We start from the raw sequence: 26723 nt of genomic DNA on the forward strand, positions 1-26723 counted from the left end.
TAATTGCAATAATTCGGAAGTCAGACATTATGTTGTTTGATATCAAACAGTATTAGGGTCTGTTCTGAGTGGTCGAACCCCACTGATCTGAACGTTTTCCCCTGTCATATGAATAGTTACATATGTCCATCAAGTTCAACCAAGGGATTGGAGAGGATTCAGATATAGGAAAATGGTAACATTTATTTCTCCCTATTGATTCACATGAAGATTGTGCATAAACTGTCTACCCTAAAAAGGAAAAAAAAAATCTTACGCTGGGTTCACACCAGCGCCTGAACTCTGTTTTCAGGCTTCCGTCTTCTGCAGAAGACGGAAACCTGTCATGCCGAGTCCAGCTGTGAGCGCCGGTGAGTGTTTTATATATATGTAAGTGGTTGCAATAATAGAGCGAAAGGAGAAGTTTAATGCAAAAAACTGTACAATTGAAAGGTGGCTCCAATACCATGTTGAGCTGGATACAAGATGACATGTGATAAGGCATGAAGCCATACAACTTCCATATGGTATGCTGCAGCACATTTGCCCCCAAACTTTGTAATTGGGCCTGTAGATCCTGCACACTTAATAGGTTTTCCATAGCTAATATCCCATAGATACTCGACTTATTTAGGGCAGGCGGCCAAAGAAGTGTTGTAATATGGGTGAAGACATTCCTAAGAAACCATTGCAAGCATTGTCCTACGGAAAAATTCAGTTTGGAAGCCCTGCTATTAGAGGCAACACATCTGGGCACATAATATCCTGCATGTATCTATGAGCTGTTAGAGTCCCTTGTATCACTACTAGGGGTGACCAACTGTCGTATGGGATAGTTCCCTATATCTTCATGCTAGCAGTTGCGGCAGTGTATCTGTGTACCCTGTTTCTCCTGCTTCTAAGATCGCTGTATACGACAACACCGAATTTTCTCTACTCCAACTGCAAGCACATATTCTAGAGAGGAGTTGGTCATCTCTGGTTTCTTTTATATCACAAAGGGGCTACATGGGTGCATTTATGGGTTAGTGAAAAAATGGAATGGACTGAACATGGATGTATAGGTTTATATAATAGAATGAGAGAAGCTGAGCTCTCTGATAGATGCTCGACTGATTTAGGGCAGGCGGCCAAAGCAGTGTTGTAATATGGGTGAAGACATTCCTAAGAAACCATTGCAAGCATTATCCTACTGAAAAATGCAAGTTGGAAGCCCTGCCATTAGAGGTTTATATGATAGAGTGAGAGAAGCTGAGCTGTGTGTTATATAGGGTTATATGATGGTGAGAAGCTGAGCTGTGTGTCATATAGGGTTAGGGAGCCTTCATACGGAGTATATGCTCCGCTCATTCTGAACGTAAAACTTGTTCAGAATGAGCACGTAAAAACCAGATCCCATTGACTTGAATGGGTGCCGGCATACGAGCGCTCCCCATTGAAATCAATGGGAGGCTTTTTTACCTATTGCTTTCAATGTGATACGTGCGTATGCCGGCACCCATTCAAGTCAATGGGATCTGGTTTTTACACACTCATTCTGAACGACTTTTACGTTCAGAATGAGTGGAGCGTATACTCCGTGTGAAGGCTCCCTTATATGATAGAGGGAGAGAAGTGGGTTGGAGCAATGATAGACTCCATTATTTAAATATAATTCCAACAGTGGAAAAACAGAACAGAACTAGGATAAGAAGAGTAGGTTAAAAAAACCCAAAAAAACGGCAAATTCTGGTGACCTTTTAATGTGCCCGATTCTCAGAGTTTCACTGTATCTGTACATATGCAGCATATTGTCAGACCTTTATGCATGCCTCCTTATTAAACCATTATGCTGTTTCCCAACCCTCAAAGCTTTGATGTGCTATGTAGACACAAAGACTAACTATGAAATGAATTGAGACATTTGGAACAAGTTATCTTGTTTTCTTCTAATTGAATGCGGCATTGTATATGTTCTATCCATTCGCATGCTTACATTTACTAGAGCGTTCTTTTTCCTTTACATTCTAATTATTGTGATTTGCACAACCTTTAGAGAGTGGCTTAATGTCTATTTTCCTCCATCTCCTACTATATTATTCATAAAATTTATATTCTAGGTAAACTAAGGAAATGTATTACTAAAAAATTCTACAAAAATGTTGTCATCTCATTGCGTTATGTGTATTCTTCTTTGTAGAAATGATGGAAATCCAGACAAAAGACAACGTGCTGCAGAGAAAAACAGGAGAAGGTCCCAAGAAAATGGCCCAGTGCAAAGTGACCAAAATGGTCCGTGTGTTCCTCCAATCCACCCAGAGAGGCTGAAAGACTTTGTGGAAGAAGAATACCTGAATGGAAACTTGACCACATGGGAAATGAAGATTTCAGGAAACCCAGAGCAACAGTTGAAAGACGCCGTGGAACCTGCTGCTGCCGTAAAAGCCAGAAAGCCAAGTGTACGACCAAAGAACGAGTTCCTGAGATTTGAAGATATTAGTGCAGCAGCCTTTAAAATTCAAAGTGGTGTTCAGAAGACGCCCTGTATGGTAGGAGACTTATAATTTGTAGTATTGTTGTCTGTATACTGTAATTCATCTACATGTGGGGGCTTATAGACAGGAGATACAACTAAGGGGAATAAGTCATTGTCAAACACCTCCCTACCCCTGAAGTTAGACAAAGTACTTACAAAGTCTGCAGGTTCATTTGACTTTTCCCTCTATAAGGGCTTTTTAAGATGCAAATGACTAAGATTTCCTAGCACAGTGACTCAGTGGTTTGCACTGTTTCCTTGCGGCGCTTTGGTCCAGGGTTCAAATCTGACCAAGGACAATATGTGCATGAAGTTTGTATGTTTCCCCTGTATTTGCCTGGGTTTCTTCCAGGTACTCTCACATGCCAAAAATATTCTGATAGGTAAATTGGTTTCCCATAAAACAACTGTTGGTGTTGGGGATGAGTGCCTGTACGGCAGCTACTAACTCCCCTACTATATCTAATCCCTGCTGAGATTCTAGTACAGCAATGATAAAGGAACGAACTACCTAATGTGAGGATGAAGAGGAGGCTTGTCCTCAACTAATTTTTAAAGGGATCCTATCAATAAAACTCATTTTTTTTGTCCCTACCACATCGGAATAGCCTTAAGAAAGGCTATTCTTCTCCTACCTTTAGATGTCTTCTCTGCGTCGCCGTTCGGTGTATAATCTGGTTTTCGTCGGTATGCAAATGAGTTCTCTTGCAGCACTAGGGGCGGGCCCCAATGCTGCGAGACAACTCTCCAGCACCGTCTCCATTTTCTTAAGGAATGACCTCTCTTCACGTCTTCTTCTGCTGCTGGCTTCAAACTTCTAGGCCTCGGGCCTAGGGCAAAGCCGACTGCACACAATATTGTAAGCGGCCATTTTCTTGTGGCCGGCAGGCATGCGCAGTCATCTGCCCGAGGCCTAGAAGTTTGAAGCCAGCGCCGGAAAAAGACGCGAAGAGAGCTCGTTCCTTAAAAAGATGGAGGCGGTGCTGGAGAGTTCTCTCGCAGCATTGGGGATGCCCCAATTTATACCGAATGGTGGCACAGAGAAGACATCTAAAGGTAGGAGAAGAATAACCTTTCTTAAGGCTATTCCTACGTGTTAGGGACAAAAAAATTGAGTTTTAATGATAGGATCCCTTTAGGACTAGAAACTTATTTGTGTCTGGCTGCCTCATCCGAGGGGGTGACTTGAAGTTCACAATACCATTCCACTTCATTTATGGTCCGGGTGTACTATTTTGGGGCCTTTTCAGACACCAGCTCCCCTGTCCTGTTTTTTTGCATATGACTTTACATGTGTCATTGAAGAGTCATCCATTGTATAAGTATTAATCTTCCTTTATGTACAGGGTCTGGCCACCTTTCAACACTTCTTCTTCTTTTACAATTTCTGATTTCAGTATTCAAGGATTTCAAAGCAATATGGAGTAGACATTTATCTGAAGAAGGAATATCTACAGTACACGGGATCTGTGAAAGAGAGGGGTGTTCTGTATCTTCTCACATCCCTACATGAGGTACAATCTGATTGCTGAGTCTGAATTAATGCATAATGTTATTTTTGGAGTTGAAGTTTGGAAACGCCAGTGATGCAGCTGCAGAGACTAATGGTCCCTGGGACCAATATGGTCTCCACTGGCAATCAATAAAGACAACAGACTGTCATCATTATGAGGGTTAGAGAAAATCTTTTAAAACTCTGCAAATTTTCAAATTATTTATATTTGCAAAAAATTTTAAATATTGTCTACAATTTTAAATACGGTTATGTTTGTGGGAAAGCAGGAACTTTCTCGCCATCCACTTTCAACCTGAGCACAACCAGGCTGAATGTGTTTGGGATTGGTGATGGTGGCAACTCCTATTCACTTCAATGGGACTGCCGAAAATAACCGTGTGCTGTATTTTGGCTATATCCGATACACTCATTGGAATAAATTGGAGTGGCATCCATCTCCAATCCCAACCACCTTCAGCCTGGCTGTGGTCAGGTTGAATGTGGAGTTTGAGAAAGGTCTTGCTGACTTTTCTAAGTGGGACAACCACTTTACGGCGGTGACAGAGATGGAAAAATGGTTCATAATTTAACTATATAGGTTTAAAACTAAGCACCATGTCTGTGTGGTGTTTCCTATTGTTATATCATTCTCCATTACATAGCACCTTATGACGTGAAACTGAGACATGTCTAGGTAGCCTAGATCCTTAACAACAATGAATGGCTTCTGACTCTTTCTATTTCACGTCCTCTCTTTTATTCCATCTCTAACTATTACACTAATAGAAAAGGTACCACTAGGTTTTACTGCAAAGTCTCCAACCTATCAGCTATAATCTTTGGGGAAACCTAGTAGTAAGTGTTACATGTTGCTGCAGCACCTCCCCAGGACACATGAAGTATTTGTACAGTGGCCATTCACATCAATGGGTTGTCTGTGACATGACAAGTCCTCCAGAGCAAGAAATGATCTTTATAACCGCTCTTCATTCTGGCCAAAAGATTGGGTCCTGAGCAGGATTGTCATAGTAGGGTATAAAGATATTAATTTTATAAAATGGACAACCCCTTGAAGAGACAGGGCTATTGTAATGACAGGCTTTTGGAATAAAATATGTGGCTTAGAGAGGTTGTCAAGCCAGGGAATATAGAAAAAAAAAAAGAAAAGAAAGAAAACATACTCACCTGTCATCAGTACCCTGGTGTCCTCCCAGCGTGGTCCAGTCCTTCTGCTCGGCTGTCTTCTGTGGGCAGAAGTCCTCGTCAGCTGTGATGTCCCATGTCCTTTGCTGATGCCGGTGATTGGCTTTAGTGGTCACGTGTGGCAGGAAGAAAACAATGGAGCTACAGGACTGGACTGCACTGGGAGACCTCTGAGCTCCAGGGAGAGGTGAGTATGTTTTTTCTAAGTTTTTTCACCTCCTCTGGCCTAGTTAAAAAATGAAATAAAATGTGATCCTTTAATGGGGTTGTCTGCTTTTTAACATAGCCTTCAAGTCAAGACAAGCTAATACAGTAGACATGAACTGAGATATATAAGGGATCATAATTATGGTGTACACAGAAAAAGTTGTCCAGCTAAAACTGTGCGTCCAGCTAAAACTTGCAACCTGGTCAGAGCTTGTTAACCCTTCACCCTTACCCAACCCTTGTAAAACAGAAAGGTTATATGAACTATAATTAGGAGCCCTGTGCTTGTCTGTATAGCCCAGGGATAGGGTCAAACTGATCTGATCTTTGCTCTCCGGTGGGGTCACACAACAGCTGCATTGTCTGCCTTTATTCTATGCATACCCTTGACCCAAGACAATCTTTGGAAATACAGAATACCGCCACATATGATCAATTTTTACCCATAAAACTTCTTTGAATCATGAAATGTATACTCAAAGTGCATATTCCTTTAAAGATATGTAAATAGGGTGTGCCATTTATTTACCTGTTATGGCTCTAGAAAGTAAGTTCTAACTTTTTTGTGTTCCACAGGATCAGCAGAGGAAAGGAGTGATAGTGGCGACTGACAGTAATTTTGCCATGGCTGTAGCATTCCATGCATCAGAGTTACAAATCCCCGTCTTTGTAATAATGGCAGCTGGAACCTCACCAAACCGGGTCAAAATGTGTCGTGACTATGGGGCTATGGTAATTTTATTTGGACCGACAGCCAGAGATGCTCAGAGCCATGCCCGCAAACTGGCTCAAGAAAATGGTTACCTCTATATTGAGGAGTAGGTATCATTGACCTCCTATCCAAACAAACCACTCTCCTTACACCACCGCTGTTATAGTGCTTATAGTCATTATAGGCCAAATGAACATATAGCTACTACTATTGCAAAAGTGAGTATCTCAGACCCGAAATGCCTCCAAAACCAATATTATCACCATGGGAGCAGAAACATACCATACCTTTATGGCCACAAACTCAAGAATCAATGCAGAGATAAATCTATCTCTGGATGTGAATGTACCCAGGAGTCGGGTCTGATTTACCAGATTTGCCAATTACGGTTTATTGGGACAAGTCTGACACCAATTCCTGAGGAGATCCTGAGCACCTGCAACTGCCTGTAAGCAAATCAGGCTCCACCCCCAAAATACTTGAAGGCTGATTTGCATACTCATAAAAAGATGATTCTCTCTGCATTGCTTCATTGTTTGCAACCACAAAGGTATGCTTCTGCTCCTATAGAAGGTCTATATATGGCACATTTATTGTTTTGGGAAGCATTTTGGACCCAGAAGTGGCATATGAATTGTGTTCATGGACCCTATATACACAAGTCCCTTCAGATTCATGTACGTTCACTTGTGACCCTGAGCCTATTGTGCCCTAAAATAAATTAAAGAAGTAGAGACCTAATAAACCATGACAAGGAACACAGTTCAGTATTTAATTGCATATGGAAGTGCATATGGACCACAGAAATATGAATATGTACCAAATGTAAGAGGTTATTGCCTATTGCAATAAATCTGTGTGCAATTGTGCAACTGTATGGCAATAAAACTGTGTGCAATTGTGCAGCTGTATTGCAATAAAACTGTGTGCAATTGTGCAACTGTTTTGCAATAAAACTGTATGCAATTGTGCAACTGTTTTGCAATAAAACTGTATGCAATTGTGCAACTGTATTGCAATAAAACTGTGCAATTGTGCAACTGTATTGCAATAAAACTGTGTGTAATTGTGCAACTGTATTGCAATAAAACTGTGCAATTGTGCAACTGTATTGCAATAAAACTGTGTGCAATTGTGCAACTGTATTGCAATAAAACTGTGTGCAATTGTGCAACTGTATTGCAATAAAACTGTATGCAATTGTGCAACTGTATTGCAATAAAACTGTGCAATTGTGCTACTGTATTGCAATAAAACTGTGCAATTGTGCTACTGTATTGCAATAAAACTGTGTGCAATTGTGCAACTGTATTGCAATAAAACTGTATGCAATTGTGCAGCTGTATTGCAATAAAACTGTGCAATTGTGCAACTGTATTACAATAAAACTGTGTGCAATTGTGCAACTGTATTGCAATAAAACTGTGTGCAATTGTGCAACTGTATTGCAATAAAACTGTATGCAATTGTGCAACTGTATTGCAATAAAACTGTATGCAATTGTGCAACTGTTTTGCAATAAAACTGTATGCAATTGTGCAACTGTATTGCAATAAAACTGTGCAATTGTGCAACTGTATTGCAATAAAACTGTGTGTAATTGTGCAGCTGTATTGCAATAAAACTGTGCAATTTTGCAACTGTATTGCAATAAAACTGTGTGCAATTGTGCAACTGTATTGCAATAAAACTGTGTGCAATTGTGCAACTGTATTGCAATAAAACTGTGTGCAATTGTGCAACTGTTTTGCAATAAAACTGTATGCAATTGTGCAACTGTTTTGCAATAAAACTGTATGCAATTGTGCAACTGTATTGCAATAAAACTGTGCAATTGTGCAACTGTATTGCAATAAAACTGTGTGTAATTGTGCAACTGTATTGCAATAAAACTGTGCAATTGTGCAACTGTATTGCAATAAAACTGTGTGCAATTGTGCAACTGTATTGCAATAAAACTGTGTGCAATTGTGCAACTGTATTGCAATAAAACTGTATGCAATTGTGCAACTGTATTGCAATAAAACTGTGCAATTGTGCTACTGTATTGCAATAAAACTGTGCAATTGTGCTACTGTATTGCAATAAAACTGTGTGCAATTGTGCAACTGTATTGCAATAAAACTGTATGCAATTGTGCAGCTGTATTGCAATAAAACTGTGCAATTGTGCAACTGTATTGCAATAAAACTGTGTGCAATTGTGCAACTGTATTGCAATAAAACTGTGTGCAATTGTGCAACTGTATTGCAATAAAACTGTATGCAATTGTGCAACTGTATTGCAATAAAACTGTGCAATTGTGCTACTGTATTGCAATAAAACTGTGCAATTGTGCTACTGTATTGCAATAAAACTGTGTGCAATTGTGCAACTGTATTGCAATAAAACTGTATGCAATTGTGCAGCTGTATTGCAATAAAACTGTGCAATTTTGCAACTGTATTGCAATAAAACTGTGCAATTCTGCAACTGTATTGCAATAAAACTGTGAGCAGTAACAAAACTACAAAAAAACATAAAAAAAAAGTTGTGAAAAAACATTTAAAAAAATGCTTTTGGTATTTTGTTTTCTAATTTCTTTTCCATTATTGATTTTTCTGAATATTTTAGCTTAATGCACTTAAGATTTTTATTTTCTTTTCAGGGAAGACAGTGCTGGTTATCTTGCTGGACTGGGGACAGTAGGGCTGGAGATATATGAACAAGTGCCCAATTTAGATATTGTAATATTCCCTGCAGGGGGACATTGTGGCTTGTTAGCTGGATCAGCAGCTGCCCTAAAACATCTGAATCCAAAGATCACAGTCATTGTAAGTATATACATGGTTCAACCTGATAGAAAGATAAGACTATGGCAGGGTCAGTGAAGGGAATCTGACATAGCATGATGTCATGGTGAACTTGCATTTTATTTGTTTATATCTCCACTCATTCTGGGCTTAGGAGTCCAGTGGGTGGTCCTACTCAGTGACTGACAATTTTCCTTGTATGAGTGTGTGTTCAGAGATAGCGGTCACTGAGTAGGACCGCCCACTGGACCCCTAAGCCGAGATGAGAGATAAAAAATAAATAAAAGCAGAATTCTAATTAATTTTCTACTGATTTTTTTTTTTCCAAATTTGCTCCTGCACCATAACATGCTGCATACAGACTAAACGGCAGATGCAATGGGACAAGTTCTTTTTACTATGATAAAAATTACAGAATATACAATGTGCATGTTCAATGAGGTGACATAGCATAATTAACATAACAAATAAAATCTAGGACACTTACCCATATCAACTGTTTGTACAATTCAGTTAGTCTAAACATGGCAGATCCTGCATTCTCTAAAAACAGTCATGTGTGAATTGATTTATTACATTGATTTATTCCATTCCCCTTTCCGCTTGAAAAATGCGGCGAAAAAAGCGTAAGATGGGGGGAGTGGGAACACAAAAGGACATACACTTGAGGTTCTTTTTCTATTGATGTCTTGGATTTTATCTGGTGGGTTCCAGAAACATCATTCAGACACCGGGGGTTGGACACAACATTGGTGAATCTTACAAATTGTAAACCTATTCTGATATCTTTCATTCTTATTGTTTCTTTTGTTGTTTAGGGTGTGGAGAGTGAAAAGTTCCCCATTGTACAACAAGCATTGAAAACCGGACACTGCTTGACAGAACACGACTATCTCACCCATCCCTTGTATGGAGGTAAGGTTGTGGGTTAATTGTCACGTATACATGATGGTTTAATTGATCCCATGTATATTCTTGCTTGTTATCATGTATGTAGCTATGTCTTATAAGTAGGTTTATATGCTTTTATGGTCTTAGGGTCCGTTCACACGGATGGAAGTGGTGCCGTTTATGGCGCCAAATTTTCCGCGCTGATAAAAAAAGCCTCCCATTGACTTCAATGGGTACCGCTAGCTTTTTTTTTCTACGTGGAAAATTCGGCGCCATAAACGGCGCCACTTTCCTCCGTGTGAACGGACCCTTAGAGGGCATATAGACAAGTTTTTTTTTTAGGGCCAGGCTCAGGTCTATCTCTTCATACGATTTCTCTGCTTGCACAATAAATATTTTGTATGAGAAAGTTTTGGCCCCAATTTCGACATAAAATAATCCATAAACCAACATGATAAACCATGTAAATTATAGGTTTCCTGACGTCTTCCATATTTATAAGCCTGTATAACAATCTCAAAAGGTTAAACATTTTTTCACGATTACATGATATTTTCCTAGTGGAATAAAAGCTATAGTTTATGTAGAAGAGACCCTTGTATGGTCGAACAGAATATCTACTACATATGTTTGCCTTTAGCTTGTACTTTCAGCCTGATACACCCGAGCAGTGTATACAATGTATATATAACTTATTGCGCTTCATTACTATGTAACTTTACTTTGCTTTTTCTTTCACTATGTAAACATGGTCATTGCACTTCAAAAGACTTTTGCGGCCTAAAATGTACACGTCTGACATTGTATATATGTTATATATGGGTAAGATTTACTTCTAGAAAAAGAGTGAAAAATGTCATCACACCCTTAAGACGACCTAAACTGGATGAGCAAATCAAAAGATGTAATTGTTCCTTATGAGAAATATCTCTCACTGCAAATGGAAGCCTGACTTTGTACTAACAGGGGGCAACAACTCCTAAACAGAGCTGTCTACAGATGGGTGTCTGCTGTATCTGCCATAGGGGCACCAAAATGGTAGGGCATGCTGAATTTCAACTTGCCCAATCCTGTTGTCAGAGGTGTCTAATAGCAGCTTAGTGTGGTAACCCACATTACATTATTATAGACCAACTATCTAATGTGTAAAGGCTTTCCCTTGACAACAGATGAGGGGAGTGGCATGAGAAGGATTGGGTTGTACGATTTCAATATTCCTGACTAGCCTCTGCCCATGACTTTGCCTGCTCCAGCGTTTCGGCATCTCTCAAGCTGTCCTGCTGCTGAACTTGCTCCTAGCACTCTGCCTGTGATTGTTTCAGCATCTCGGCAGCTGGCTGGGACCCCATATAATGACCAAGTTATTTGTGTTGATGATCCGCCTGCTCTGGTGTTTTGGCAGCTGTCAAGCTGGGCTACCGCTGAACTTGTTCCTTGCGCCATGCCCGTAATTGTTCTGGTATCTCAGCAGCTCACTGGGACCCCATATAATGAGTGTGTTGTTGCCATCGATAATCCTCCTGCTCCGGTGTTTCGTCTGCTCTAAGAGCCTCTTCACACCTAGCTTGCTCAATCCTGCTCTGCTTTGCTTGAGGAGAACTCTGTGACTTCTGGCTACCTTCATAGCTGTCGTTGTTTTAGAATTTTGCGACAAATTAGATTTTCTTTTTCCCAGCATGATTAAAATTGGCAAACTGCCAACTGGATTAAATGGGTTTTCCCATGTCAGTGTCTCAGCACTGGAGCAGATCAGATCATATTCAAATACTTGTACACAATGGATTCAATTATATCTGTGTGTTTACACAGACCTGGCTTTATCAGCAAACTCCAATTAGCTGATTCTTCTCTTGGCAAGAGCAGTTTAATAAAGTATGTGAACATAAATTCATAACAGTCATGAGGTCATGTCATTTAATGGGATAAAAAGTAGCCTATGTGTTAATCGAGTTTACAAACTATCTACAGTCCTATGAAAAAGTTTGGGCACCCCTATTAATCTTAATCATTTTTAGTTCTAAATATTTTGGTGTTTGCAACAGCCATTTCAGTTTGATATATCTAATAACTGATGGACACAGTAATATTTCAGGATTGAAATGAGGTTTATTGTACTAACAGAAAATGCGCAATATGCATTAAACCAAAATTTGACCGGTGCAAAAGTATGGGCACCCTTATCATTTTATTGATTTGAATACTCCTAACTACTTTTTACTGACTTACTGAAGCACAAAATTGGTTTTGTAACCTCAGTGAGCTTTGAACTTCATAGCCAGGTGTATCCAATCATGAGAAAAGGTATTTAAGGTGGCAAATTGCAAGTTGTTCTACTATTTGAATCTCCTCTGAAGAGTGGCATCATGGGCTACTCAAAACAACTCTCAAATGATCTGAAAACAAAGATTGTTCAACATAGTTGTTCAGCGGAAGGATACAGAAAGCTGTCTCAGAGATTTAACCTGTCAGTTTCCACTGTGAGGAACATAGTAAGGAAATGGAAGACCACAGGGACAGTTCTTGTTAAGCCCAGAAGTGGCAGGCCAAGAAAAATATCAGAAAGGCAGAGAAGAAGAATGGTGAGAACAGTCAAGGACAATCCACAGACCACCTCCAAAGAGCTGCAGCATCATCTTGCTGCAGATGGTGTCACTGTGCATCGGTCAACTATACAGCGCACTTTGCACAAATAGAAGCTGTATGGGAGAGTGATGAGAAAGAAGCCGTTTCTGCACGTACACCACAAATAGAGTTGCCTGAGGTATGAAAAAGCACATTTGGACAAGGCAGCTTCATTTTGGAAACAAAAATTGAGTTGTTTGGTTATAAAAAAAAGGCGTTATGCATGGCGTCCAAAAAGAAACAGCATTCCAAGAAAAACACATGCTACCCACTGTAAAATTTGGTGGAGGTTCCATCATGCTTTGGGGCTGTGTGGCCAATGCCGGCATCGGGAATCTTGTTAAAGTTGAGGGTCGCATGGATTCCACTCAGTATCAGCAGATTCTTGAGAATAATGTTCAAGAATCAGTGACGAAGTTGAAGTTACGCCGGGGATGGATATTTCAGCAAGACAATGATCCAAAACACCGCTCCAAATCCTCAGGCATTCATGCAGAGGAACAATTACAATGTTCTGGAATGGCCATCCCAGTCCCCAGACCTGAATATCATTGAACATCTGTGGGATGATTTGAAGCGGGCTGTCCATGCTCGGCGACCATCTAACTTAACTGAACTTGAATTGTTTGTCCAAAATACCTTTATCCAGGATCCAGGAACTGATTAAAAGCTACAGGAAGCGACTAGAGGCTGTTATCTTTGCAAAAGGAGGATGTACTAAATATTAATGTCACTTTTCTGTTGAGGTGCCCATACTTTTGCACCGGTCAAATTTTGGTTTAATGCATATTGCGCATTTTCTGTTAGTACAATAAACCTCATTTCAATCCTGAAATATTACTGTGTCCATCAGTTATTAGATATATCAAACTGAAATGGCTGTTGCAAATACCAAAATATTTAGAACTAAAAATGATTAAGATTAATAGGGGTGCCCAAACTTTTTCATAGGACTGTATGTGCCGAATTAGATCCAAATCCGTTCAGCCATTTTTGTGTGTTCGGGTAACAAACACAGAAACAAACAAACAAACTTTCACATTTGTAATATTAGTTGGATACTTTAGTTCTCAAGGAAGATAAGCCACTACCAGAGTTTCCACGGCCGCAAAATAATGCGGCGTATATGATCCAGGCTCCCATTGAAATCAATGGGAGCGTATACGGCCCGCAAAATCTCACACGCCGTATACGTACCACATCACGCGGCACGTTACTCCGTGTGAACTTACCCTTAGAGAACTGCCCTAAACAAATGCCTAAAACTAAGACTTTACTTTAATCTCAGTTGTGTTGACTTAATCCTTGACTTAATGTCTGGAAACCATATGTAATGTACTCAAGCAATTTCAAGAATGCTAAAAATAAATAGCGAGCCAAAAAAGCGAAGAAGGTAAATGTGGGCGTCATTACATTCATAGATGACATGGAGGAGATATATAAGCATACTGAGTTTATAAAATGTACAATGTAAAGTATGAAGTTGTTTCAGCTATAACAAGCTCTGCTTTAAGACACTCTCCTGTTTCTTATTAAATAGAAATATTTGTTGGAATATTCCAGCCAGGCCAAGTAAAAGCAAACACAGCAATTACGCTGTTCTTCCATTACATTCTGCCCATCCAGTTCCATCGCATCCTAAATGCATTAGTAAATGTATCTTTGCTTTTAGTTTTTTTTTCATACATGTCTCCAATGAGTGAGAATGCAGCAGTAGCCTGGCACGCTATGGCATACTTGTCTTAAAAGTAATAAGGAAACAAAGAGGTGACATGGATCTGAGTTTCCCCAGGCTTCTAGCTATATATGTATGTTATGATCAAAAAACTTGGGGGCCAAATGTCAATCGCTACCCTTTCAAAGATACTATCAAAGTCATGAAAGTAAAGTCAGTACAGATGTGTTGCTATCTTTCTGCATGCAAAATAGAAATTGAAATTTTCCATTTGTACCCTTTAGAACTGGGGGGACCTTCATTTGGAACAAACACATTAAAGCTGACGAAGAAGCTTATAGATCAGGTTATATCAGTGAGGTGAGTACATTTACATGCTATTGCACTTAGAACATTGATAATTTATCATGCAAAGACATTTTTATCATCAGTCTATGTCAGTATAGGTTCCTTGGTCTGGTGGGCTTCACTCATATTCTGACCTTCTTATATACACATGGCAGACACATTCGCCAATCCACCACCACCACTACATGATCCTTGACAAATTACTCAGTAGCAGAGATGATGTGTAAAACTCAATACGAGATCATGGGAGATAATCACTAGTAACCCCAGGGGTTAGGTGAGCATGGGCTGCCAATGATGGGTTGCCATGGCCATGTATCAAGAATGGAACACCATTACTACACTTGAGTAAGCAGTGACCAGGAGAGGACCATAGAATAACTCTCACGGCAGCAAGGCAGGAAGATGAATTCACCATCACAAAAACCTCTTTAAGACTAAGGCCACACAGGATGGGTCCACAGCAGGTTTTCTAGGAAATGGGTTGGTCTTCGTTGTGGCTTTTAGCCATGATTCACAGATGGTTGTCCTGGCTTTCAACTTTTCCATGGCAAAAGCTGGCAAAAATTGTCCAAGCCCACCATTTCTCCTCTGTGTAGTCCTAAGGAGATGGGATAAGCATTGTTCTTGAGAAAACTCATGAAGGTTACTATGTCACAATGTTGTGTACAGAATCCTATAAATGTTCCTTGCATTTATTTCTAGACACCCTCCTTGGAAGGCAACTCTTCTTGAGTGCCTGGTGATGTATTACTAGTAATCTTGCCAGAATAACTTTAGCGATGACTGTGACTATAGACAGTTTATTGCTGAAGTCTCCTCTTTCCCATAACATTGTGCCAGGAGGATTTGTTTTGACTGTGATGTCTTGCACTCCCTTCTATTAGGTTGCCTTTACATGTTGCAGATTATTTTGCAGAAGTTTCTATGACTGCAAATCAGTTTCTATTCATGCGAATAAGGCTTTGTCATTAAAACCACCCTATTCAGATCATTGGAAATTTCTGCAACAAAATTTGCTACGTGTAAAAATATCCTAAAACTGAGCTAATTTGAAGTGGATTACATGATTTGGAGGCAGAGATTGAGGCAAGATGCTAAAAGAATAAGCGTCCTGCTCAATCTCAATAACTGATCAGCCGCAGAATCCACAGGGGGAGACGCTACTGGTCCGCCATTGTTTTGCGTGATGAGTAAAGTTTAAGTGACGTCTAAGTTTCCGCCGCAGGAAGCATGGGACCGGAAAGTTCTGCAGAATCTGAATCCGCCTAAAATTTCTCTTCACTCTCTCCCGTGTGAACCCACTGTATCCAGAATGTTATGGTATATAGTTACTAAGTAATTCTATATTCATCCAGGGAGGAAGACGTCTTGTTATCAATGCTCAGACTGCTAGAATATGAGAGGGTCACAGCCGACGCAGAAGGAGCAATGGGACTCGCAGCTATAATATCTGGAGCACTCCCAGACCTGAGAGGGAAAAGGTAATACAACGTATGACCTAGACTGTTCTTACAGTACTATGTGTATGTCTTACAGTACTATGCGCTCCATTCACAAGTATGCTTTAGGGGGACTTGGACACAAATTCCCTGTCCTGTGGATAGGTAATAAGTTTGTTGAGGATTCCTGAAAATATGCAAAAATAACATGTTTTCTTTTCTGAAGGTCCCTTAAAATGGTCTATCAAAAAAATGGTTGCGTGAATAGCCCCGTTGAAATAAACTGTTTTTAAATGCAGCCATATCATTGTGTGTCCATGGAAGCATGGCGTTTAATCTCTTTCACATAATATTCTAAGGGATGCTTTTTGTTCCTTAGGGTGGCTGTGGTTGTATGTAGTGGGAACCTTCCATTGCCTTTACTTCGCCACTGTCTGGACAGAGCTCTGGTTCTGGATCATCGTGTCTGCAAATTTACAGTTGTGCTGCCAGACTTTCCTGGGGAGATCACTAAACTCTTGGAAGCCATTGGTCGAGAAGAAGTCAGGTGATTATACAAGTTCACCAATAAGGTTAGAAACAGTTTAGTCCCCATTGTGGGGTTAAAACTCTATTTTGATAACACAGGAACATTCTGGGATGATCATTACGGGGCAAACACTGGGGGTTCCAATTGCTCTGATGTCCCCATTAGAGACGGAAAAGTGTCCCCCATTATACAGATTGTCTAGAAATTTGACGATAATCTTTCATAAAGTTTGGGACTAGAGATGAGTGAGTAGTATTCGATCGTATACCTCGCCGCCATAGGAATGCGTGTAAGCGGCCGAAAACCGAACAGTTAAATACATCAAATATTCGATGCGCTTAACCCCTTGGTGTTCGTCCGCTTACACGCATTCCTATGGCGGCGAGGTATTCGATCGAATACTACTCGCTCATCTCTATTTGGAAGGGTGAAGGGGATAATGGAAGTCAGGCAAAGCTATTTATTGGGTAAAACTAGTGAGAGATGAGAGTCCATTACATTGGAAGCATCTTCTTACAGAGACTTACAAAGTACAAGAGTTAATATGGTGCATGTACAGTTGTAATTCTGCTCACTAAAGCCTCATGTACATAGTTTTTGTGTGTCTGGACTCCATAGGTGCTATACCTGTTACCTGCTATACTATTTTTTTGTCCATTCACTCAAGTGTATGGGTCAGTAAAAACCATGGACGGCACATGGATACCAATATGAGCGTCACCTGAACTGTTTTCACCGACCTACACATTGCACACAGTTATTGGCGGAAATATATGGATGCAAAACAATGACTAAAACAGTACTGTGTGCACAATGCTTTATTGTCGATGTAATGCAATTGTGGTTGCTGTATGAAATAGTGAGAGTTTTATAGGGTAGAATCTATTGAGTGTATATTTAATAATTGCTAGTGGTTGTTACACAGTTTAATGGAAAAAAAGAGCCAATGACAAACAAAAAACCCCTGACCTCACTGATCCCCAGGTTGCTGTTGGTCTCTCGACCTCCTAGTCTCTCTCAACTCAACTAGGTACGGGTTGAAAACACAGAACAGGTACACAACTTTCCATGATGTCTTATTTTTATGTAATATCCAGTCCTGGTTTTGGCTTACAATTTAGCAAAACACTGACCAAAACACTAAGGGCTAGTTCACACGGGGGGCGGTGGGGCGGATTTTGGCACGGGGAGCCGTGTCACTCTCAGGTCAAAACCCGCCTGCCACAACAGTCGTGATCGTGGCTTCCCCCTCTGGAGTCGGCTCAAATGAATGGGCCGACTTCGGAGGTTACTGTTGCCAGGCGGACACCGTGGCTCAAACGAGCCGCGGAATCCACCTGATGAAAGGGCAGCTCGCTTCTTTTTTCTGCTAGCGGCAACATGCTGCTAGCGGAAAAAAGAATGCCAGCAGTCTCTATAGACCACCATTGTGAGGGTGCGGATTATGATGTGGCTTACGCGCCATAATCCGCCCCTCTGTGCCCGTGTGAACTGGCCCTAAGGGTCCGTTTACATGGGGGAAAATGAAGAGGAATTCTCTTTATTTTCCGCCGCCGGCATTTTCGTCGCAGTCTAGCCGCGACGGGATGTCAGTGCAGTGCATTAGCATTCCATCGCCATATCCCGCTCATCCGGGCCTAATCAGGAGTGAGTTTCGAGCCACGGAATCCGTGGCAAGATCGAGCAAGACTCTTCTTTTTTCCAGATTCTGCCACGATCTCTGCCTCTGCAGATGTCTGACACCAATGGTGTATCAGGTACAGAGCAGCAGGGACCCTGAACCACCTAGATAAGATTTTAAAGTTAGGCTCCGTTCCCACGAAGTAACGCGCCGCTCATTCTGACACGTATACACGTGTCAGAGAGCGGCGCTTCAAAACAGATCCCATTGACTTCAATGGGTGCCGGCTTACGCGCGCTACACATTGAAATCAATGCGAGGCTTTGTAACCCATTGATTTCATTGTGTAGCGCACGTAAGCCAGGACCCATTGAAGTCAATGGGATCTGTTTTGAAGCGCCGCACTCTGACATGTGTTTACGTGTCAGAATGAGCGGCGCGTTACTCCATGGGAACGGAGCCTTAGTTTCTTGGGCCTTACAGGAGTTAGAAAACGTATGGCATAGGGCAAAGGCCCTAGACCAGTCCTCTCCCAATTATAATAAAATAATATGGGGGGTTCTAGACCATGCTTTCTTTCCATACACAGGAAATGCTTGGAGATTCTTCCACAAGGTCTACGTCTCCAGACGTTTCCTGTATGTCAGCAGACACCAGGAAGGGGTTCAGGGAGAAGTGAGAAACCTTTTGTTATGTCAATGTCACATGTAGCCCTTTTGTATTTTAATTTTGTTGTATGCTATTTTTGCACTATTGGTGACGTGATGATTCAATGTTTCTTTATATTAAATAGTGAAATGTTAAATTTGGAAAATCTTTTAGGAATTTACCTTTAAGTAACAAAAAAGACTTTGTCCCATGCTCATGCTGTGCTGTGCGCCTTGTGGTGGGTATGGCTGCCAGCGCTGAACCATGGCCAGACTCATCACGCGGACTCTATAAAATGGTTTTGTGGGCAAATTTCTTCCTTGTTTTTCTATAAAAAGATCCAAAGAATTATTACGTGGACTCAATAGAATGTGTGTTATTGCCTCGCCTGTAATACTCTATTTTATGTGTGTCCAAAGCAAGTGAAATCTGCGACAAGACTGTTAGTAATAAGTTCTAATGAATAAGATTGTTATTAATAAGGTCTATTGATTTCAGGGTTCTAGATATGCAGAAAGAAAGCATCTTCTTGAACAATGACCTGTTCACCTTGGAGGTAAGCTCTGCTGCAACGTGTTTTTAGTCTTTGGGAATAACATTTAGTTAGCCTTAGACAAAGTGATGAAGGTCAGATGTACAACAGAATGGCTACTTATCAAGTTATTGTTAGGGCTGAGCCAATCTCGAGATTTCAGGATCGTTTTTAAAATCCGATTTCTGATCAATTTCCAGCCGATCCCGATCGTGAAATTTGCTCAATCACCGATCGGGATCCGATCATTCCCAATCCTGATTGCTCAACCTTAATTATTACAGTGGGGCAAAAAAGTATTTAGTCAGTCACCAATAGTGCAAGTTCCACCACTTAAAAAGATGAGAGGCGCCTGTAATTTATATCATAGGTAGACCTCAACTATGAGAGACAAAATGAGAAAATAAATCCAGAAAATCACATTGTCTGATTTTGTAAGAATTTATTTGCAAATTATGGTGGAAAATAAGTATTTGGTCACCTACAAACAATCAAGATTTCTGGCTCTCACAGACATGTAACTTCTTCTTTAAGAGTCTCCTCTTTCCTCCACTCATTACCTGTAGTAATAGCACCTGTTTAAACTTGTTATCAGTATAAAAAGACACCTGTGCACACCCTCAAACAGTCAGACTCCAAACTCCACTATGGTGAAGACCAAAGAGCTGTCAAAGGACACCAGAAACAAAATTATAGCCCTGCACCAGGCTGGGAAGACTGAGTCTGCAATAGGCAACCAGCTTGGATTGAAGAAATCAACTGTGGGAGCAATAATTAGAAAATGAAAGACATACAAGACTACTGATAATCTCCCTCGATCTGGGGCTCCACGCAAAATCTCACCCCGTGGGGTCAAAATGATCACAAGAACGGTGAGCAAAAATCTCAGAACCACGCGGGGGGACCTAGTGAATGAACTGCAGAGAGCTGGGACCAATGTAACAAAGCCTACCATCAGTAACACACTACGCCGCCAGGGACTCAGATCCTGCAGTGCCAGACGTGTCCCACTGCTTAAGCCAGTACATGTCCGGCCCGTCTGAAGTTTGCTAGAGAGCATTTGGATGATCCAGAAGAGTATTGGGAGAATGTTCTATGGTCTGATGAAACCAAACTGGAACTGTTTGGTAGAAACACAACTTTTCGTGTTTGGAGGAAAAAGAATACTGAGTTGCATCCATCAAACACCATACCAACTGTAAAGCATGGGGGTGGAAACATCATGCTTTGGGGCTGTTTCTCTGCAAAGGGGCCAGGACGACTGATCCGGGTACATGAAAGAATGAATGGGGCCATGTATCGTGAGATTTTGAGTGCAAACCTCCTTCCATCAGCAAGGGCATTGAAGATGAAACGTGGCTGGGTCTTTCAACATGACAATGATCCAAAGCACACCGCCAGGGCAACAAAGGAGTGGCTTTGTAAGAAGCATTTCAAGGTCCTGGAGTGGCCTAGCAGTCTCCAGATCTCAACCCTATAGAAAACCTTTGGAGGGAGTTGAAAGTCCGTGTTGCCAAGCGACAGCCCCAAAACATCACTGCTCTAGAGGAGATCTGCATGGAGGAATGGGCCAACATACCAACAGCAGTGTGTGCCAACCTTGTGAAGACTTACAGAAAACGTTTGACCTCTGTCATTGCCAACAAAGGATATATAACAAAGTATTGAGATGAAATTTTGTTACTGACCAAATACTTATTTTCCACCATAATTTGCAAATAAATTCTTACAAAATCAGAAAATGTGATTTTCTGGATTTGTTTTCTCATTTTGTCTCTCATAGTTGAGGTCTACCTATGATGAAAATTACAGATGCCTCTCATCTTTTTAAGTGGTGGAACTTGCACTATTGGTGACTGACTAAATACTTTTTTGCCCCACTGTATATTATAATAATTATAATAATTAGGGTCGAGCAGATCTTGAGATTTCAGGATCGTTTTTAAAATCCGATTTCCGATCAATTTCCAGCCGATCCCAATAGTAAAATTTGCTCAATCGCCGATCGGGATCTGATCCTTACCCGATCTCGATCGCTCAACCCTTGTTATTGTGGCAAATTTGTGACGTGTATACTTACCATCTCATATTTCCTGAAATAATTGTATCAAATTTGGTTTGTCATCGACGAACGGGTAAAATTTATACAAACCCCAACCAAAAGTGGGCTTTACCATCTAACCATAGCCCCAATAGCAGGACTTAAATGTGTTGCTGTCATGAAAACAAGTCACAATTTTTGTGTATAAATCAATTTTTTGTTCTTTTATGCCACCTTTGTCAATTTCCTGAAAGGGGGCATGTTATGCTTGGGGGCAGTGGCCCCATCAGATTTATTATTATTAGAGATGAGCGAGTACTGTTCGGATCAGCCGATCCAAACAGCAAGCTTGCATAGAAATGAATGGACGTAGCCGGCACGCGGGGGGTTAAGCGTCCGGCCGCCGTCAAAGCGGAAGTACCAGGTGCATCCATTCATTTCTATGGAGCGTGCTGTTCGGATCGACTGATCCCAACAGTACTCGCTCATCTCTAATTATTATGTGATAATGATACCTGAAATCTACACTATCTATGAGCTGGAGATGATTTCAGTGCAGGTGCATTGCATCGGTGGAGGGTGTGCCTGATTTTTGTAGAGTCAAAATCCAGATGCATCCTCCAGCAGTGGAGAAGGTATGAAGACTTGCATTGACAACGTACATCTGTCCCATAGTTTACGTTTTAGGTGTGCCCTTCTTCCTTTGCCCTCCTAACTGTGTAGGCAGATGTACTAGGAGTGATGGGAAGGGGAAGTGGAGTTGTTGCCCATGACAAGCAACTAGCTCCAACCATTTACCCTCTCAGAGGAGCTCCATAATCGGTTGCCATTCCCAACTACTCCACTTTTGCTTTGCACGATTTTGGATAAAATGTCCCAAATAAGAGAATAGTTCCTCTTTGTTTATTGGAGAAACCTGTGTTCATTGCAAATGGCCAGATGTGCTTCTAGCGCATTATCGTCCATTGCCAAATAATGAATCACAAGGCTCTGGACGTTCCTGGCCTCGGGCCCTTATACTTTCTGTCTTGTTTTCCCTACAGACATGGAATTTACTGTTGTAATTCACAAATGGTTCACATTAATGTAACCAAAATAAACATAAGACCTTAACTCCCTCCGTTCTGACCCCATAAAGCTAAGTACGTGCTGTGTTTGTGCTCTAAGCCTACAGTACATGACGGGAAAAGTTCCCAGCATATAGATTAACATTTCCATAAGTACCTGATCACCAAGTAGCCTGAACCAGTCACCCTTGGGTCCTGGTGTCTGAAGCAATCCCAAAGGCCCCCCTGCCTGATAAGAACACACAATGGTTTTGCAAATTTTGCATTGGAGACCAGCAGTATAAAGTCCTATTGCTATAATAATACAAATCATATCATTTACTTAATAACTATTCATTTCAATGGTTATTTTCTTGTACGTGTCTTCCACTTTCTTTACTCATTTTACAGTCCTATTATTGCATAAGACATGACACGCTCCTCTCGAGAGAGACTATTTGCCATTCAACATGTTCTATATTTGCAACCACATGATGGATGGATACGTAATAAATGAAAAGTTACGGACTATGCCGGCAACCTTCTTCCCCTATCATCATCTTGTGACATATTAGGGTGCATTCACACTGAGTAAACGCTAGCTTATTCTGAAAGTAAAACACGTTCAGAATAAGCGGCGTCTAAAGCAGCTCCATTCATTTCTATGGGAGCGGGGATACGAGCGCTCCCCATAGAAATGAATGGGCTGCTTCTTTTACTCCGTGCAGTCCCATTGAAGTGAATGGGGAGTGCCGGCGTGTACGCTCCGGCATGAGCAGAGCTTGCCGTATACGCCGGCACTCCCCATTCACTTCAATGGGACTGCACGGAGTGAAAGAAGCAGCCCATTCATTTCTATGGGGAGCGCTCGTATCCCCGCTCCCATAGAAATGAATGGAGCTGCTTTAGACGCCGCTTATTCTGAACGTGTTTTACGTTCAGAATAAGCTAGCGTTTACTCAGTGTGAATTCACCCTTACATTGTTTATGATCCTTGTGGCGAAGTCAGAGAAAAATTCACCAGCGTAGAAGTGTCCCTAAGAGGAAGATATAGGATGTATATAGTAGAACATGCAAAATTTACAGTCCTATGAAAAAGTTTGGGCACCCCTATTAATTTTAATCATTTTTAGTTCTAAATATTTTGGTGTTTGCAACAGCCATTTCAGTTTGATATATCTAATAACTGATGGACACAGTAATATTTCAGGATTGAAATGAGGTTTATTGTACTAACAGAAAATGTGCAATATGCATTAAACCAAAATTTGACCGGTGCAAAAGTATGGGAACCTCAACAGAAAAGTGGCATTAATATTTAGTAGATCCTCCTTTTGCAAAGATAACAGACTCTAGTCGCTTCCTGTAGCTTTTAATCAGTTCCTGGATCCTGGATGAAGGGATTTTGGACCATTCCTCTTTACAAAACAATTCAAGTTCAGTTAAGTTTGATGGTCGCCGAGCATGGACAGCCCGCTCTCAAATGATCTGAAAACAAAGATTGTTCAACATAGTTGTTCATGGGAAGGATACAAAAAGTTGTCTCAGAGATTTAACCTGTCAGTTTCCACTGTGAGGAACATAGTAAGGAAATGGAAGACCACAGGGACAGTTCTTGTTAAGCCCAGAAGTGGCAGGCCAAGAAAAATATCAGAAAGGCAGAGAAGAAGAATGGTGAGAACAGTCAAGGACAATCCACAGACCACCTCCAAAGAGCTGCAGCATCATCTTGCTGCAGATGGTGTCACTGTGCATCGGTCAACTATACAGCGCACTTTGCACAAAGAGAAGCAGTATGGGAGAGTGATGATAAAGAAGCCGTTTCTGCAACCACGCCACAAACAGAGCCCCCTTAGGTATGTAAAAGCGCATTTGGACAAGCCCGTGGACTGATGAAACAAAGATTGAGTTGTTTGGTCATACAAAAAGGCATTATGCATGGCGTCCAAAAAAAACAGCATTCCAAGAAAAACACTTGCTACCCACTGTAAAATTTGGTGGAGGTTCCATCATGCTTTGGGGCTGTGTGGCCAATGCCGGCATCGGGAATCTTGTTAAAGTTGAGGGTCGCATGGATTCCACTCAGTATCAGCAGATTCTTGAGAATAATGTTCAAGAATCAGTGACGAAGTTGAAGTTACGCCGGGGATGGATATTTCAGCAAGACAATGATCCAAAACACCGCTCCAAATCCTCAGGCATTCATGCAGAGGAACAATTACAATGTTCTGGAATGGCCATCCCAGTCCCCAGACCTGAATATCATTGAACATCTGTGGGATGATTTGAAGCGGGCTGTCCATGCTCAGCGACCATCTAACTTAACTGAACTTGAATTGTTTTGTAAAGAGGAATGGTCCAAAATCCCTTCATCCAGGATCCAGGAACTGATTAAAAGCTACAGGAAGCGACTAGAGGCTGTTATCTTTGCAAAAGGAGGATCTACTAAATATTAATGTCACTTTTCTGTTGAGGTGCCCATACTTTTGCACTGGTCAAATTTTGGTTTAATGCATATTGCACATTTTCTGTTAGTACAATAAACCTCATTTCAATCCTGAAATATTACTGTGTCCATCAGTTATTAGATATATCAAACTGAAATGGCTGCTGCAAACACCAAAATATTTAGAACTAAAAATGATTAAGATCAATAGGGGTGCCCAAACTTTTTCATAGGACTGTATAACCTTACACAAGGCCGATATAATGTTAAGTTAATGGAAACATAAATTTCTCGAAAAATAAAATAAAACATATTTGCTTAGAAGTAAAACCCAGCTCCCTGCTGACTATGGTGCTAATAGTAAAGGGGTTGTGCTGTCTGGGCAAGTCAACTCTTATTTACAAGATGGGGTAGAACTTGTAGATCACAGGCTGTTCCAACTTTGTCCTTAAAACATGTCACAATGAGGCTGAGTAGTGTGTGTGGCCTCCACGTGCCTGTATGACCTCCCTACAACGCCTGGTCATGCTCCTGATGAGGTTGTGGATGGTCTCCTGAGGGATCTCCTCCCAGACCTGGACTAAAGCATCTGCCAACTCCTGGACAGTCTGTGGTGCAACGTGATGTTGGTAGATGGAGCGAGACATGATGTCCCAGATGTGCTCAATCGGATTCAGGTCTGGGGAACGGGTGGCCATGTCCATAGCTTCAATGCCTTCATCTTGCAGGAACTGCTGACACTCCAGCCACATGAGGTCTGGCATTGTCCTGCATTAGGAGGAACCCAGGGCCAACCGCACCAGCATATGGTCTCACAAGGGGTCTGAGGATCTCATCTCAGTACATAATGGCAGTCAGGCTACCTCTGGCAAGGACATCCTTTTTTTGCCCCATTGGGAGCGAGGCAGAAAGCCATCATACACAAATAGAAGGGTTCGGCCAACTGTTTATCCTATGTGTATAGGGCCAATATGTGACTATGTATTTGGATATATGTGCATGTAGCATACTCTTGCCACTTACTCGCTCCGGTGTATGCCCAGACTTTTATTATTACACTTTTTACATTTAATGTAGTAGGAATTTTTGTTCGTCATGCTCATGGGAAGCGACATCTGCTTTTTATGTACACAAAACTCGTAAAAGATTCAGCTCACCCATAAGATGTGAAACAAATTTTAAAGATGATGTGCTCCTGGGAGACTCGGAAACTGGCAGGACTTTAACCAGTGATAATTTATTGTATGTATATACAGTCTTATGTGTATTTATGTTATTTATTGTATGTATATACAGTCTTATGTGTATTTATGTGTAGTGTTATGTGTATATATTGTATTTACTTTTTTCTATTTTAGGGTTAATTTGGATAATAGGTGGAGTAGTTTGGGTCAGGTGTTTTTTATATAAATGTGGGTTTTAGGTTGTACCAGTAGGCCAGGAAGAAGGGACACGTCATGTCCGGAAACGCGTAGCCTTTTTTCATGTGATATCTCTGACCGTCCACTGGATGTTACTTTGTAACACTTTTTATTGGAATGCTACAATAAAAGTTATTTTTTAAGAAATTTTCATCGTGTCGCCTGGTGGAGCTGGATTTTTATACTATTGGAATCTGCTTTTTATGTTTATATCTATAGAAGGAAGAAATATTTTCGCTCTGAGAAATATATTTGACGTGACATATCGACTAACAGGACATAAACATTAAAGTATAATTATGTTTCATTGAATATGTACCCTAAAGGGAGTGGTATAGACTAGCAATGGTAACTGCTGTAGTATAGGCCGTCTGCCACCGAGGAGACAAAGGCAGTCTGTATGGACCAGGTGTGCAAAAAAAACTTTAGCAAAACTTCTTTTTATATTTTTCTATCAAGGTTATTAACCATGTGATTGATCTATTTCTTAAGCACCATTGACACAATAAATAACGGGTGCAAAAATACACCCGTTATATTACAGTGTTATGGAAGTGA

General features: G+C 40.9%; 1 protein-coding gene across 5 annotated transcripts in view; it reads left to right on the forward strand.

Annotated features, from left to right (window-relative positions):
* LOC142183051 (L-threonine ammonia-lyase-like) overlaps nucleotides 1–26723 on the forward strand; it is a 38344-nt gene that overhangs the window by 9614 nt on the left and 2007 nt on the right. For 4 of the 5 annotated variants that reach the window (XM_075257950.1, XM_075257952.1, XM_075257949.1 and 1 more), the window contains 9 exons: nucleotides 2159–2507; nucleotides 3892–4008; nucleotides 5976–6217; nucleotides 8759–8924; nucleotides 9722–9818; nucleotides 14376–14451; nucleotides 15798–15923; nucleotides 16261–16428; nucleotides 19178–19235. In XM_075257950.1, coding sequence (XP_075114051.1) covers nucleotides 2159–2507; nucleotides 3892–4008; nucleotides 5976–6217; nucleotides 8759–8924; nucleotides 9722–9818; nucleotides 14376–14451; nucleotides 15798–15923; nucleotides 16261–16428; nucleotides 19178–19235 — 1399 coding nt within the window. Of the gene's footprint in view, nucleotides 1–2158; nucleotides 2508–3891; nucleotides 4009–5975; nucleotides 6218–8758; nucleotides 8925–9721; nucleotides 9819–14375; nucleotides 14452–15797; nucleotides 15924–16260; nucleotides 16454–19177; nucleotides 19236–26723 lie in introns of all 5 variants that reach the window. The other variant, XR_012711765.1, reaches the window with a different exon arrangement.

This window comes from Leptodactylus fuscus, chromosome 10, assembly GCF_031893055.1.
Source record: "Leptodactylus fuscus isolate aLepFus1 chromosome 10, aLepFus1.hap2, whole genome shotgun sequence".
In the NCBI taxonomy this organism is placed as follows: Eukaryota; Metazoa; Chordata; class Amphibia; order Anura; family Leptodactylidae; genus Leptodactylus; species Leptodactylus fuscus.